Source organism: Manacus candei, unplaced genomic scaffold (genome assembly GCF_025592945.1).
Source record: "Manacus candei isolate 608988 ecotype Guabito, Panama unplaced genomic scaffold, ASM2559294v1 h1tg000014l, whole genome shotgun sequence".
Classification (NCBI taxonomy): domain Eukaryota; kingdom Metazoa; phylum Chordata; class Aves; order Passeriformes; family Pipridae; genus Manacus; species Manacus candei.
Genome location: NW_026138062.1, coordinates 60,789,512 through 60,807,436, shown reverse-complemented (window position 1 = coordinate 60,807,436; position 17,925 = coordinate 60,789,512). Strand labels below are relative to the sequence as shown.

At 37.5% G+C, this 17,925-nt stretch overlaps 1 protein-coding gene across 1 annotated transcript in view; it reads right to left on the bottom strand.

Moving 5' to 3' along the window:
* Positions 1–17,925, bottom strand: part of DCBLD2 (discoidin, CUB and LCCL domain containing 2) — a 42,206-nt gene that overhangs the window by 22,115 nt on the left and 2,166 nt on the right. Inside the window, exon 2 of the mRNA XM_051780989.1 lies at positions 2,539–2,766. Within this exon, the coding sequence (XP_051636949.1) occupies positions 2,539–2,766 (228 nt within the window). The remainder of the gene's footprint in view (positions 1–2,538; positions 2,767–17,925) is intronic.

Genomic DNA, 17,925 nt, shown 5'->3' with positions numbered 1-17,925 from the left:
AACTTTTCCATGGTTTCTGTCAAGTACTTTTCTCAGTTTTGGATAACAACAGGCATGATTCGCTACGTTTCAGTAGTAACATACAAGCATACGTGAGCACCGTTAATATAAACTGCTAGTTGGTGCACCTTCTGTTTTGCTGCACCTAAAAAACATATACAGGTTCTGTATCTGGATACTTCTCTTGCCATACAAAGTGAACGAAAATAACACAATTCAAATTAAGATGCTGGAATCCACAGATGTTGACAATATTTGCCCCATGAAGTTTTAGAATTGCTATTAAATAACATTACTGGATGAATGGCTGCTAAACAGACTCAGGTCAATATGGAATTCTTCAGTCCTACTAACTAGAAAATTTAATAAAGATACTGATCAGTTCATTAACCTGTTAAAAAAAAAATCTTCCGTTCTATAGGCTCCCTTGATCATTCTATATAGTAAAAGTCATCTATAACCCTATTTAAGATTCTGCAGTGGATAATCAAAGTGGATAATCACCAGCAGTAAATGACACTCCATATGTTTCAGCTTATCATTCCATAAGTTTTGTTTTCAGCCACTGGATCTTGTTACATGACTGACCAGCATGAGATTTCTCTCACTGTAGGTCAGACTGTCCTCAAAACACCATTTATCCCCTTCTTCAGGCAAATACACAGTGCAAGACACCTAAATCTAGCTTGGATAAACTACCCAGTGTTGCTTGCACCATGGACATACAGCCTTTGACAAACTGTAGACTGATGCACCTTATGATTCACGGCAAGACATAGTTTTGAGACTATAAATCATTTTTCTAACTCTTCCCTGGCCTCTTGCCAGATTTTTAGCAATCTTTTTAAAAAGCAGGCACTAGAAATGGACAAAACACGACTGCAGTGACGCCTCTGTCAACTGTATGTGCAGAAGATGTAATATTACTATTTTTTCTGCACTTATGCATTGAAGGACCCCAGTGTTTGTGTACAGCACCATCACAGCAGGAGAGGGAACTCCTGTGTCTGAAGTACACCTGACTGCAGATGTACAGTGATTGTGCTGTAATGAAATTTTATAAAAAACACCTCTAAATCTCACATTAGAGACAAACTTAACAGCAACTATTTGAATCTTCATTTGATTTCTTGATAAATATTCAAGAGGTTTGGAATAAGCACTAGCCCTTAAAAGCTTCATTAGGAACCTTCTCTTTATCAACTAAGTAATCCACTAACAATTTATTTTTTAATCTAATCAATTTTTAAGTAATTTCAGATTAAAATAGGTATGATTGCATTTTGGACTTTCTGTAATACAAGTATTTTAATACTAGAGCATGTCAGGAGTCTTGAATGGAAAAACTTAGGATAAATCCAGATTTCTTCTAAGGAAATTGAGGTCACCGTTTAATCACTCCAGTGTGTGTTGCTTCAAACATGAACATTCAAGAACCTGCATCATCTGTACCTGCCACTGTTAATATCACTGTTTGTTCTGTGATTTAATTTATTAAGAGCAGAACAACACACACATTTGCTCAACATACTGTGCTGCTACCCCAGCTGGGAACAGTTGAAAGTCAAGAGAAACAAATGAAGTAGAAAATTTACTCGAACCCATTAAGTCACTTGTAAAAGTGAGTAATAGACTTATCAGAACTTGATGTTCCTTGCCATTTAAGGTATTCAGTGTTTCCTATTTTAGACTAAGCCTGGCTCAACAGCGCCAAGCACATACTTATTTTCACACACTCTTACCTAGGTAGCAGTTGGAAAAGAGGGTTAACAAAGCTAACACTCCACTAGTCTCTTTATAAAAAAACTCTATTTAGTGGGATAGGCATTTGAGTTGCAAAAAAACAATCTTAGTGTGGTAAATCTCCCTTTCTCCAAATTAAAGTTTTAGGTAAGAAAATAAAATTAATCTGCATAATAACAATTAATATTAGAGAAGAAAGAATGACAATTCATTTTGAGTTTTATGCCAAGTAACAAGGGTCTTAACACCCTACATATACTTAGGCACAGATTATAACATCACACTGCTATTTCAAAAAAAACAACACAGACTTCTAGTCATGAAATTGAATTTGTTCTCCTGAAGAGAGCAAAGATTAAACTATGAATATTATCTAAACATGGAGGGTATTTGAACTACACGACTTTTGAAGCTGGACATCCTTTAATACCACCAAGACAAACAGCTCAAATCAGAGCGAATCCATATAACAGGAAAGGCATTTCAGGTAAGATACAAATATATATATATATATATATATATATATATATATATATATATATATATATATATATACACTCCTTATAGTTCTACAATTTCCTCTTCAGTGCTTACAAGAACTTTGCAAGCTACCGGGAAATGTCTGAGAAAAAACCCCACATAACCAAGGGGTTTCCTTTGATAATCTTAAGAATCAAAGATTATCAAAGGATCTATGTTGCATTTAGCATCTAGTTTTTGTCAAAAAGTAACAAAAGTTATATCCAAGTTTTAGACAAGACATAGTTCTCAAATATCAATTATAAAAGCTCCTACCTATCTCTGTCCTGTTGGGGCCAATTCCATTGTGAACTCTTAAGTAACTGGAATGACAAGAATCTGAGTCATCAATATCAAAATCGCCGAATCTGAGCTGAACTCGCTGCCCAGGCTTTACCCGAATTTCCCATTCACAAACTGTGCTATTGGGAGATGTCCGTGGGTAGTTTATGGAAGCAAGAGTTCCACTTTCAGGGCCCAGAACAGTGTGTCCACATCCATCACCTACAAAAGAACAAGAAGAAATCAGCTCACACATTCATCTTTAAGGCTTCACTGGGGATTTAGTCAAACCACACTAATCACGTTAGAAGAAAACTCCAAGATAAGTCGCATGCAGAGGAAACAGTAATTAAGGCAACTAATGTTGCCTTATGTTTAGCTTCTCATCACAGATGACCAGAGAGCTGCTACAACTTCCTCAATGAGATGAAAATTCATCCCTAATGGCTTTAAAAATTGCACAGACAGTACAGAAAGTGTCCCTGTTATTTCACGTTCCCTCTACACCTCAGTACAGAGGGAAACGGATTCTGAAAAGGAGGGAGAAACCTGCCAATAAAACAAGAGCATATGGGTTTTACTGTGGTTACTGTATTCACATGATGGAAAAGAAGTAGAAAGCCAATGAACAGCAAACAGTACTGAACACAACTGAACACAGCTCTGAGCACTACCAAACCACTAGCACGTTGTTTTCTACTGCACCACAATTTTAATGCTGCAATTCATTCATACTTAGAGAACTCACTCAATTTTTCTGCATTTGTACAACAAATTAAATTGTAACTCCAACCTGGAGTCCTCTACCTAACATTAGAGTATTAACTTTAAATAGCAATAACAATACTAATGAAGACTTGTTTAACAAGTGGAAAAAATAGCACCAATTGTGTATTCTCCATATGAAATTATGAAGAGCAAACTGATAAATCTAGACATGAATTTCCCCTAGTGTGTGGAACAAAAAGTGCAAGAATTTATGTGCTGGTTTGGAAATAAAAATGTTCTTAAAGTAACATTCACAATAATCAACATGATTTGTATTGACAGAAGTTGGTTTTGAGAGCTAAAGGTGTCAGTCCGAAAGTGTTCCATATTACACAATATGTGCACAGTTCCTCTACAAAGCATGAAAAGGTAAGCTAAGCTTTAGGGACAAAGACTGTACACATATTTAAGAATTTTAACTAAATTTCAACATTCTTAAATGTATTTCATGCAAGACTGAATGGAAAAGTCAGTCCAATGCACTGAAGAGATGTCGGAAACAAACTGTGATTAACTTAACTCAATCTGATTAATCTGTTTGCAAACTAGTTCCCACTCCAGTATTTGTCTCTAAACCAAGACACAAATACACCTAATTTCTAGTAGCAAAAACTGTTCTCTTTATAATCTGAGCACATTGAAAGACAGCTGCATGTTCTAAAAGTTGAAGTGCTGCTGACATATACAGATTCATAAACAGATGCATATGCAAACTGCAGCATATTTTCTTGCTAGCAGTCTTGAATCAAAATGATGCATCTCTGGAAAAGTTAACTGGAATATCTGCTCCAGTAAAATCAAAATTTCTATTTGTAAAGCTGTTGTTCAGCCACGTTTTTATTAATGCAATCTGCTTTAAAACGCTTTGTTCTATCCCACGACAAGTATTTCCATTTGGGTGACAGATGATAAATTACTTTTCTGAATTACCGCTGTTGAATACATGAGACACAATCGTCCAGTGTTACAAAGAGGTAACTTAAACTGCATGTTCTTTGTATCATTATAATTCTGGTTTCTTTCCAAAAGCATGTTATAAATCTAAGAAAAATGAAAGCTTTATCACTCAAAACCTGTATGGCCTTGGTTTATTAGTTAGTAAACATTCAAATGTCAGACTCCTTATTAGTCACAATATGCTTAACAGTCAAGAAAAACGGATTCCTTTGCTAGTAAACTGGCTTTTTGCAAGCAAGTACTCCCAGACACTACCAAATGCATGGAACTTATTATATTAACAAAAATACAAACAACAAATTTGTTCATGGTGATATTCGTGGCTAGTATTTCAAAACTCTTTATACTGCAGACACATAAAAATAATTTTCAACATGAGCAGCAGTCAGTTTTAGTTTATTTCCTAAATAAAAACGAGCCAGTTAACCAGTTCTGTGCTTTTCCAATCCTGTGATGGGGTAAGCAACTCCTTATTCATTCACAGACTGAAAATATTATGCAGATACACTAATACAGTGGCCTTTTGAACATGAAATCATAGTAACTTTCACCTGTATGGGCAGATAAACTGCTCTGAGTGCATTCTAAGGAAAGTAAGAATGCTTGCATGATCTAGAACACTTGGCAGTTAATTATTTCGCCTCTCAATGGGCCTTTTATTGCAACACAGTAACAACACAAATGTTATTTCTTACATCCAGGAATGCCAATAATGCACATGATTCTGTATCTTTGATTGTTCCCTGCATTTTTGCATCCTAAGTCTATGCTGCTGAAAGTCAAAGGAGTGCTTGGGTCTCTTCTTTGACTCAAACTGTATTTAAACCATAAATTTCTCTAGTTAGAAGTAGATAAGACCATGCCTAACATTCATTTAAACCATTCTTTCCAGTAGCTTGTTGTTCAGCTGTCTCAAGCATGAAACAGTACCTGCACTGCATTTGCATGATGAACAGGGCACCTTTCCGATGAGAAAAGCAAAGAACTCCAAAAAAATCCTCACACATTTAGGTGATAAAATGCAAATAAAATACTGTAAATTTTAAAAAGACATTGTGACTTTTCTTTAAAAGACACATCACTTAAAAATGTTAAAATTTCCCCTGGTAGTTTGGAACACTGTCTTGTTTCCACTGATTAGAGAGAAATGCTTTTTAGTCTGTCTCACACAATTTAATAGAAATGCCAATCACAAATCTCCCTTTTGTTGCAGGCTTTCTTGAAAACATGAAGGGAAAAATACTCCTCTATCCATATTAAAAAAACCTGCTGTCAAATCATAATAGAAATGAATGGAAAGGAAAAACAGTTGTGCTGAACTGCACCTAGAACATCATCTTACTATAAATCCAATTTTTACAAGTATCACATTCTGAAAGGACATTTTATATCCCATTTTGCTGTATGTTTCACTTAGGTTAGTGATAACAGAAATGCCAGACACTTCATGCCTGAAGAATTTGAAGATTACCACAGCATATACAGTCTGCCAAGGGCAGCCACATCATTCAGGAGCTATCTGCAAATTTCTAAAAAAATCAGACTTCCAGTGAAACCTGCAGGACAATGAAATCACATTTTGTTTTACTGCTACTAGAGAAGGGTAGTTCTTGAGCCTCTCCATGTAAAGTGGTGCTTCATCATTTCTGCCAAAGTTGTATAAATACCACCGATGAACTCCAGAGACACACACACACATCCTGTATCAGGGGAGCAATCTGCAATACTCAGCAATTTCTCCAAGAAAAAGAGAAAATACAATTCTTTGCACTACAGCCACATATATAGGAGCATTGGCTACCTCATTCATTCAGAAGTCAAGTGCCACAGAATCTTTTGCTTCTGCTTATCTGTGTGCATGGGAGTGGAGTATCTGAGAACATACGGAAGAGAGAGACATCAATTCCTAAATCAATTATTCCTGAACGGGCTGACAACCTCTGTTCTCAGTACACAGCTGAACAAGCCTCCTGCTTTCTTTCAGTCTTCTCTGTCACACAACAGACCTACTGCACCTGCAGAATAGAAAAAGCCCCGGCAGAAGCACCAGATCACTTGTGTACACACATCACACCTGACACGTGCTGACCCTTCTGCAGACGTGCATGGAATTCCAGCTGTCCCGAGGTCCATGTCCACTGTAAACACGAGGGAGCTCGGCTCTTCACCCAAACGTGTGTTAGAAACATGGACTGCCCCTCTAAGGAGCCAGCATTCAAAAGCAGACTGCTGCCATCAGGAGAACCATCCATCTCTTCTGCAGGCGCCTTTGAACGCGGTCTGGATGAATTACCCTGACAGATTACATATAACCCCGGGCTATGGCACACTGATGTCTATGCAATCATGCAGATGACTTAAAACAATTTCTTATACCCAAGTTCTTTACATCAACAAAATACAGGACTTGAACCAACACAAACATATCAAAATACACTGGGTTTTGGTATAGGAAGAAAATGAAACGTGCAGGAGTGGGTGCTAAGTACCTCTTAACACCCATATACATATATAATACAATATATAATTATTATAAATTAATTATTCTTTATAGTTGTGGAAGTCAATTAATCAGAACTTTTTCCCTTTGAGACTGGCTGCTGTAAGTGACTGCTAATCTTGTTCTCACTACCAAAACACATAAAAAATTAATTTTTAAGACCAGTGAATACTTTCCCACTCTTTACTTGGAGAAGAGTGAATGATAAAATAAAGACATTAGACAGTTTAATATTATAATCTATAATTATAATACACTAATCTCAATTTTAACACACTCACACTTTCGAACAGACTCAATTTAACCAGTGGGTTTCCTGAGAAGATTTTACATATATAAGCTATGATTTTCTGTGTTTGCGACTACACATAGGATGTAATTAAAACTTTCTTAACTAAGCAAAGGTAGAACCAAATCTATTAGAGCTAAGTAAGCAAAATGGGTATTTTAAAGCATTCATTTAACTCCAAATGCACAACTCTTTCTGAATCAATACACCACTACAATTTCTCCTCTTCTGTTTAGCTCCTGTGCTCTGTATTTCCCCGCTTTTTATCAGTGTGCCGCTAAGACACTGCTTCTACTTTTTGCTTTTCTCAGTGTGGGCAAGGAAGTTTACACAATGAACAAAACAGTTCCATGAATAAGAAACACTGAGGAATTAAGACCACAGAGACATCAAATTCTGAACAGCTTTTTCATGTATTTTCAAATGCCCTTATTTGTGTCCTCCAAATTCACTGCTGTTTCCACCAAAATCCACAGAATGCTGTTCTCTTCAGGAAGGAATCTGTTCCTCTGTCAGAATTAATTTTCTTAACAAGCCAACACAAGCATACAGTTGACTTTCATCTTTAAGCCATTTATTTGCCTCAGTAACACACTGGTTTGGGCATTTCATCCCATTACAGATGTTTCACAACATAAAATACCCCACACTTTCATAAGAGAGGCCATAGCTCAATAAACACTCAAAGGCACTTCAAATTAGCACAGCCACAGACAAAAGCAAGCCTTGTCTGCATCTCGCTTTTGGCCACATGTTCTCACACCCTTCCTGGTACAGGGGGTGAACACTTCTGTGGCCACATGGATAACCAGACCAGGGACTTGGTATAAAAACAGCTGTTAATTTTAACCTAGAGCAATCCCCTAATTTATTTTAGTGTGCACATTCAACAGCACCTTCCCTGACAGAGGGATAGGACGGTGTGAGAGTAAGGAAACATCAGCAACTGCTCCTTTCACCAGCACTGCCAACCTGCATTTACATTTTATACAACCCTGAATCCCAACCAGAAATGCAGAAACTATCCCTCCCCTGGGAAGAGCAGTCACTCAAGACTGGTGCACTGGCTTGAGGAACTGAGCTGGTTGGAGACAGTGCCCGACCCATTCCCACCACAGTGTTAGATTTCACCAACTCACCCCTCCGAAGCAGCTCACTGTGCCACTGCCAGTGGGCAGGTGGGATTACAGCTGTCTCAGCTTGGATTGATTTACCCGCTGTGTAAATCAAGCACCCTTAGGAGGGTAATCAAATTATGGGTTGAGGTTTAACAAAGATAGGAATGGGACAAAAGGTAAAGCACAACAAGCATCTTGCCTTTGAAAATGTTGGCAGATCAGTGGGGAGGCAGCATGGGGTGGGAGGAGACAGAGGCTGCTTCTTGTTCTTATAGCAAAAATACAAAATTTAAGATGCCATTACAACAAAATTTTACTGTTTTCATTTACAACACTGGCCACATGCTGAGCTAGTGATAATCAGCACTTTATTATTTTCATCTGCACACATAGCTTTACAATTACCATTTCTGGGAAATGCAGTCTTAGTTTTCAGCCACTGAATTTTACACAAAAGAGGAACACTTAGCCCTCCTAAATTTAGCATCCAGAATATGGTAACATTTTAAAAGAAAATATCTTCAATTATTAAGTTGTCAGAGCAGGTAGGACAGGTACTTCTCCTACTATTGTATACTAATCAAACTGACTGCTTCAAATATACAGTAAAAAAGACCAGTTGTATAAGACAGTGTTGCAGAGCTTTTACTTACTGATGTCAGGGACACAATGTAAGTCCCCAGGGACAGCTATGACTTGTTTAAATACTATGCTGGCAAGAGTAGCCTGCAAAGACAGGCTAGCCATGGTGAAAAGTGATTTACGTGAGGACTCTGTAAGAGGACTCTATGCTCAATGGCACATAATGCAGAAGCCCTTCTGATCTGCTGCCCATGCTGCATCATAGGGACAGCTCATGTTGTATGCTGTCGTTTGTCTGGCACATGCAGTTTTCCCACTTCCCAAGACATAGCATCTACTTTGCAATCTGCACCAACACTTTCATAAACACTGTAGTGCTTCAGTGCTTTCAGCAGAAACACAGATGATGAAGGAAATGAAAAATAACACACAGATGGTCACACAAAATACTATGACAATAAGCAACAGTCGTGGTCAGAATGGCCTTCAACTCTCTTGTATGTTCTCCCAACTCCTCACCACACCAGGACTACATGAAATTTCACAAGCCTTACGTATGTCAACAAAGAGGCAGAAAGTTCTCCAATCATACCAGTAATTCACATGCTAAATTAACATTACAAGCATCATTTTTTCCCTTTTATTTCCATCTCATAAATGAGACTGCACAGCCTACACTGCAGATCCATGGTGGCACACGTTGATCCAAACACCAGATGCTGCAGCACCACCTTGCCTTTCATGAGCATCTACCACTTCCCACCCTGTCTGGGGCTCATTGTGCCCTTGTTGAGCTGCACCACAGTTTTATGTCCAGGTTATCATCCCACCTGCCTTTAGCTGAGTAAGGGCACAGATATGGTTGAATGGCTGAACAGTCACTGGAGCCTGCACAGAGGCTCCTCGCAGAGGATGCAAGACAGGGACAGGGAGGAAGGTGAGACAGCAGCAGCCAGAGGTAAAAATAATTTTTGGCTACCATGGAATCAACAGAAGCTGGCAGGAAAGGAAGCTGATGGCTTGAGTACCTGAACGAAACAAAACAAAAACCCCAAAAAACCCAGTAGGGCATGTTGGTGCTTTCAAAAAGAAAACTTCAAAAACCAGTGGTAATTATTTGCACCCTGAAGCTGCACCAAGAACAGTGACTTTAAATATCGGTTTCTAACCCTCTTTAAAGTTGGTTGTCCAACTGATACAACAGAACACTCCACATCTCCACACCAGTACTTCCTTCTCCCAGTGTAGGTGACATTGATTTCTAACATTCATTTTCTAACCTACTTGCAAAATTACAGTGGGGACTGTTTGGAGTTTTCCCATTTTGAATAACTTGGCTTCATTCTAGCATCATAAAATTTATTACACAATCTGTTATAAGAAACAATTCATTCCTAGTTTTGCCCTGTAAAACAAAGATATTTGCCCTTAGAGGTATTTTCATACTTCTGACCCTCTAGGAATAAAATCAACAAAATAATGTACTACTGAATAATAAAATGATTAATTAGGAAGATGACAGTAAATTTAAACTTTAAGTGCCAAAATTATCACAAAAAGTATAGCAAGAGCATGTAGGTAGTCAGCAGTCTATAAAGCTTTAGTAAAAACTATCTCTGAGCTTTAAACCTGCCCATCAGCTTTGCTGTACCTTCTTAGTATCAAGAAGAAAATGATGCCTCGTGTAACAGAACTGGAGAACTTGAAAACAGTTCTTTAAAAACTAAGAGATAATGGAATGCAAATGCTTTATTTGATGTTTTCAAATATACCTGAGAAAAAGATAAAAACTGGTCACCACTGGGGCTTTGCACATAAGTGTTCACAAGCATTAAATTTAATGCATCACTCTTTCTATCCTTGTGATAATGAGATGTATTTTGATACCTGCACACAATTCCATAAAAATAGAATTTAATAGATAATGTGGTTCAGGGCTTCTTGTTTTACCACAAAACTCACAGATTTGTAAAAGAAAAATTAGGCACTGATAGCTTCTTTCCACCACACTGAACTATGTTTTTCCCCACATCTTAACCATTTTGGAGCAAAGTTAAAAAGAACAGATATGGGCTTTAACTGGCTACAGTCCTGCTAAAGGTACAGCAGCTACCAGCTATGAAAACCTTTGGGGACTTGCTGGCAAACATACATGCACAACATACTCCATACACATGCTAGATATGCAGAAACTATCCTTTCCCAGTCAAAAGCTCTCCAAACTCTTAGAAGTAGCAAAGCAAAATTGCACCATTGTAATTCAGCTTCCATTTCCATTGTTTTCCTAACTCATCTTTCCACTCAAGATATTGAGGTTCTTTCACATGCCTCATTTCTGTGGGGCTTCTCTACACACTTACCAAAAAACATTTACATCCAAGTAGCTATACTTGTAGGCAAGACGCTTGTCTTGACAAGCCTATTTAATATAACACTTTATACATCCTGTTTTTACACTTTTGGCCTTATATTGGGGTGAAACTAAAGAGAACTGTGGCACAAATGCTACATCAGTTCAGTGTTAACCCTCAACGTCCAAAGCTGCACCTGGGCACTAAAGCAGCTACTACGTCTACTCCAAGAAACTACAATTAAGAGACATGAAAAGATTTCCACTTCACGGTTAAGCAACATGTGAGGAATTAGGATTGTTCTATCTAAGTCTAGGAAAACCACAAATGGACCACGGAATAGGAATAGAAAATGGTACTTACGGGTGAAAAATAATTAAACTTTTGCAAATCTGGAATAATCTTACAAATATTTATTTACAAACTTTGTTTAAACACCAGGCCAAGATAAACAGTAATATGACTGACAGCATTACTCTGGGAAGCTTTCACACCGTCATCTTTTTTAGAAACCATGACAAAAGAGTTATCTGCTCACAACCATTTTCAGAAGCATACCAAGTTTTCAAGTTCCTTTTTCCACCATTAATAATATTCCTCAAGGATGTATCAAATTATTACCTCTGACAGCACATCAAGTAAAGAACCAAGAAAATCAACATATTCTTTAAATAAATGGTTCTGTCAGAAGAACCATTGTGAGGGAAAAAGTTTAAAAAGAGAATCCATGGGGCCTCACGCACAATACATCGAATTTCAGCAAGACTGACAATCCAAAGATTAGTAGCTGGCAAGGATTGTCATTCTGATGGATACTATTCCAACCCTGGATGACAAAACCTCTTCCTTGAGCTGAAAGTAAATTTAGAAAGAACTTCAAAAATCTAGGAGGAGAGTTTAGAGGTGGGATTAACACGGGAAATTATAAAGTGAAGATGGAAGTGTTTAATAAAGCATATAGATGACCTGACTATTGATTCTATTTTCATTTTTCAGTACATAAATGATGCATAATCTCTGGAACATGGGTAATAAGGCAGTGTCCTGTGATTTTGCTGGAGTTGAATTGAGTTTTCACATCATAAAGAATGCAGGAACGTTAAAATGTAATATACTTACTTAAAACTTTTACTGAACAATGAAAAATGTTAACAAAACCAAAGATATCCATGCAGAACAGAACAAAAAAAAAATTTTAAAATAGCTTTTTTCTTTAATACTACAGTTAACAAAACTGCTGTAATATAGTCTTGCCAATGAAAGACAAACTCCAGTGTAAAAAAAGCACTAGAGAATTATTTCCTTAAAAAAAACCCCAAAAAACCAAACAAAGCCCAACCATTCCCCCCAAAAAAAAACTGGGGGAAAAAAAAACACAACCAAAAAAAACCCCCAAACCTACACAATAAAAAACCTCCAGACTCTCTCTCTTAAAAAGAAAAAAGTGGCAAATTTGAACTTCTCTGATCCTAATTTATAAGTTATTTTACAGAAAGATGGATTCACAATAGTGACCAGAAGGGCCCTTTTAAATATGATTTCTTGTGTACCACAACTACTTACAGTTGGCTAGTCACTATTCTAACCAAAGGGAATTTAGGACGTTGCATTAAATTTCTTCCTGGGAAGTTTTCGGACTCGAGTGGTAGTACCTTAAGAGAGAGGATTTTTAACTATTTCTAAAGCTAGCATGCTTTAAACACTCATGTGGGAAAACAAATAAACAAAATACAAAAACAACCCGCCACCACTACACCATCTGTTTCTCAGAAATTCTTAAAACTGCACCTACTAGCACTGCCAAGGATGACACCACTAAGTTCATAAACTTGATTCAGCTTACACAACAACACTCACTAATGCCGTAGCTATGTACGCTGTCGTAACAAGGGTGCAGAACTGGAACCTTCCTAACTGTGATACCATTCAGAAACAAGATGCATGGAATTCCTATTACTAGGACAGAATTTCGTATTTTCAGTTAGATACTAAGAACAGAGGTTGTTGGGATCAGCAGTCAAGTAACTGTAAGAAAATAACGACTACCTGAGTCACAATGCAAAACACCAATTCTACAGAGACCAGTGAACAGGCCAAAATGTCCTTTCCATGTTAACACACATTAAAAGCAGGCATCTGACATGTACATATCCAGTCCCCATCTACACATATTCTGCTTCCAGGAATCCTTTTCTTCAAAAGAATTTACCTTTTTTAAGCAATTGCCAAGAGCTGCTAGGAATCCTTGCACTTCTGGTGGTTCATGCACTTATGTTTTATGTTGCTACTGCAAACATATTTCAATTGTTTTATAGCTAAGGAGGTGAACCCAAATCACAGTCTCACTGGAAATGTGCAGCAAAATATTTAGAAGTAAACCTTAAAGACTAGCTCTCGGTATTTGCAGAGAAAAAAAGAATGCAACCCACACAACTACAAGCAGAGATTTTGTAAGAAATGCCAACAGGAAGCATCCAAATGTCATAAGCAGTACCAAGTGACTGTGTTGCAATGCCAAGGTCCAACTGATTGAAATAACTGAGACAGCTAAACAGATATGAACTATCTGCTTTAATTTAATTTTTGAAGACTTTAGCAACATAAAGAAACGTTATCCTTTTACAGCTCTTCACCAAGGGAAACTAAGTGGTCATGCATAGAAACAGCAGAAATAACATATCCAAAAAGAAACAGCACAGGTTAAATGTTTCTTACCCATCCAAGGGCTGGGGTTTGTTTTCTTTTTCAAGCACTAGACAAAGAATTCATCAAACAGAAGTCATTTTCAAAATCAATGTGTTATTCTGTGGTCCAAATGTCAAATCACTATTACATTTTCAAGTATAATTTTTAACTCAAGTAACATAAAAAGTGTTCAATAATCAAGCAACAAGCTCAAATACAATATGAATAGCACAGCTCAAACTGTCTGCCTCCAATAATGGAAGGTAAAGGATGGAGCTTAGCAAAATCTGGTATTTCACAGTCTTGCTCCATTAATGAACAGGCTTCACAGACAACAACCCACCACTGGGTATAAAAAAGCCAGCACTGACAATTTTATAGATCTTATTTTAATGCAAGTTACTACTTGGCCTTTGACATTAACATTACTACTGCTCTCCCTCCCCGCCTTCCCTAATCGCAGTTTATTAAGAAATCCACACCCCATGCTTGGACAATGGTTTGAACTATACCACTATTTTAAATAAAAGGACCACAGATGTTCCACAATATTTGATTTAAAGAAATTAATCTAAAAGCAACTTGATCAGAAAATGCATGAGGAGAAGGAAATCCTTTGACTACAAAACAAATTCCAGGTAAAAAAAAAAATACTAAGTGCTTTCTCCAAAACACAGAGTGCAGCCACAAAAGTGGGGGTGACATGGAACAGCTTATTTAAAAGCCTTTTAAAATATGGATAAAATAACAATGTAGAAACATTTCACAATATGCTGAGCAGCAATTCCAACAAGGATTGCATTTGAACTGATGACTATCTGAGCTATGAAAGCTGATGCATTCAAGGCAGCGCTTAACTAGCTGATGATTGAAACTACACAGAACAGCAGTGATCACATTAAAAACCTAATGCATCATTTCCCAGAGTACAAAGCAGGTGGCAGAACTGCAAAAAATGGAGACATTATTTTTCTCTTATATGAATAATGTAAGAAAACACTCCTGCAAATTTTGAAAGCTGAACATCTCCACTCAGTAGTAGGTAAACAGTTTTCCTAAAGACCGCACCAACATGCTAGAAGGTCGCTGGCTTGAGATGCACACAGCAACAGCATGTAAGCTTCTAAAAGAACAGTTACATTACCTTTTTAACAGTAGCTCAGATGCTATATTTTTACATATATATGTGTGTGTGTGTATACATATGTGTGTGTGCATATATATATATATATATATATACACAGATATATACATATAAAACCAATATACATTGTACTACTTAAATCCAAAATCAGTACATTCTGGGACCAAGTCCGAGAACTCTATTTGTATTTACACAAAACAGTGATTCCAGTTTGCTTTACAGGAGCAGACTAGGCTAGCACAACCTCAACAGACTCCTAAAGATGAGCTGGGCTGAACAAAATCAGTCCTGCAAGGCAACCACCCAGAAAGGATGTCTCTGCAGAACACATGTATGTACCTTCTGTCCACCAGACTCACTTAACCACTTCAAATAAGGCTCATTAAATGGAGGAGGAAAAATAACTTTTCAGAGATTCTTGTTCACCCTTTTTAGGTCTATACTTCCAATATACAGCTCACTTCCCCCCAGGACCAGCATTCCTCCACACAATTCTCTGGAGCACTGTTCGTCCTCCTCAAGGTGCAATGCCAGGAAGTGAAAAAGAGCATGATAAAACCTGAATAAGCCTGGCAGAACTTTAAGCCCTGGTCCTGAAAAATTCTTCCATACCTCTCAACACAAGGATGAAAGGGATTTGCATCAGCACTCCTGTCTACATGGCAGGAACCCCTGAATCCTCAAGTCTCTACTCCCACAACTGCATCTTCAAAACACTCTGCATTCTTAAGTAAAACTGTCCCATTAGCAAAGCCAAGTAGCTAATTAGAGCACTGCCCTCCTCATTATAAGACACTTATTCTGATGTTAATTTGAAGTATAATAAATCTCTCATCCAAAGATCTGGGGGTCTTTTAAATCAAAATAATTCCTTGCAGGTTTGGCTGTGACTCTGTTCCCCCCAGATGAGCTCAGCCAAGGAAAACAGATACAAGGGGCAATGAGACACCACCCAATCTAATTTAGCAAGAATACAAAATAGCACTTGTATGAAGGGCAACCCATGACAATTGCTCATATGGCAGTTGGTTTTGTGGTAGTGCTTTATATTCACACACCAGGACCTCTCTGCAGCAGAAAAAAAACCCTGCAATTGGCCACTCTGGCTGCTGGAACCTTGTCAGTCCCCTGTTCTAGAAAAAAATCATCTCTTCCAGGACATCAAGGGGAAGCTACAGTCTCTCCCTCCCTCTTGCCCAGGTGATGGATATGAAGCTAGAAGCACCTTCTCTTTGCTTCCTTCTCCCGAAATTAAGGCTGACGGATCAGCACATACCAAATTCTGGACTGGCCCCAGTCAAAGCCACCATTGTCTGCTGCCTTGCCAGATGTGTAGAGGTGAGACCAGGAGCACTTTGGAGAGAAGGGGAGTGCACACAGAAGTGAAAAGGAACGGGGAACACACAAAGGATCCACAAATACTGAAGCTCAATCACAAAATGTGAGGACATGGAAAACCATTTCGTTAGGTTCAATGGGCATAGAGTCATTAGCTCTTTCACCCGGATTTTCAGATCATGGTAACTCAGTAGTATATATTCAAAAATTCTTTTTCTTTTCTACACTGAAGCAAACTTTACACTACAGTGGTGAATCACTTTCTTGCACTTACTTCAACGTGGTTTGAGGATATAACAACATCCTGATGAGCTGCTATTTGTTTAGAACAAAGTACAGGTATCACATTCAAAAACAAGCATCCTGCATTAATTTCTTTAAATAAAAGGTTACAAACAAATCTGCTTCAAGTCACTTGGGAATCAACTTCAGGATCAAAGGTTACTTTTAACTTTAGGCTTTTTTTCCCAATTTTATATGTACATCGGTATCCACTAAAAATCCCAACAGATGGCTACCAAACTACGTGTGATAACAAAGTTATTGCTCCACAGACCCTACAAGCTTCATACCTTCAGAATAACTGACCCATTATTCAATTTTACTTTGATGAAAGCTACGGAACCATTTCTCATGTAGCTGTGTTTTTCTAAATTAAAAAAAAGAGGTTAAACTTAGCTAATGAACAGGCCATACTAAATTTATGTCAATAGCTAAACATCTGCTAAGAGCACTGTTTCTTAAAATGCAATCCACAAAGAGCAGGAAACTTACATGGTGCTGGCTTGCTTTCATTCACACCTGCTTAATTACATGAAAAACAAATAAAACACTTTAAGTATTTTTCAAATATCAATTTCCTTGCGAGCAGGAGTTAGAGTCACTACAGAACTGTTTCAAAAATCCGAAGAGCTGACCTGCGCAGCCATCGGCTGGACATTCCCCAGTGCATGAGACTATGAAATGCAGCATGAGGTTCTTCTGAAGGTGTCTGAGCTAATACAAAATGTTCATAATTTTCCAAGACAGTGAGACGCTCAAGTTCAAACCTTTTACCAAGGAATGCTGAATTACATACACTGAATGATTTAAAATATGACAAACTGAAAAAAATCTCACTCAAATCCTACAAGATAATACATTGGGCTATTAAGTGAAAAACATATTCACCACAACAATACCTGCCCTTTTTCATTTCTCAGTTTGCTGTTCTCTGGAAGAAGAGGAGGAGAACATTTGACCCAATACTAAAAACAAACTTCACGTTGACCAAAACCATATTGTTATTTTTAAATCAGTTCATATTAGGGAGGTGTTCTACAGAAAAGCACATGAAAAATGAAAACACTCTATCTTCAGAAAAATATTTAAGTACCATGTAGTATGTGAGGCTTAGAGCTTCTGAACAGCAGAAAAGAAAATGCATAGTTGCTTATTAACAGAGGATTAACATTATTTTAGAGTCTCTCTAACATAATGAATGAGGCTAGGTTCCTACATAGTATCACTCACTGTACTTTTATAAAAGAGCTTAAAAGCAACTTTAATTGTGGAAATTCCTAAGTCTCAGTTACTTTCATTGTCAATCAACATATTCTCTTAGAAGCCTGCGCATGTATTTAATAACACTAATTGAGTAACAGCTTTGT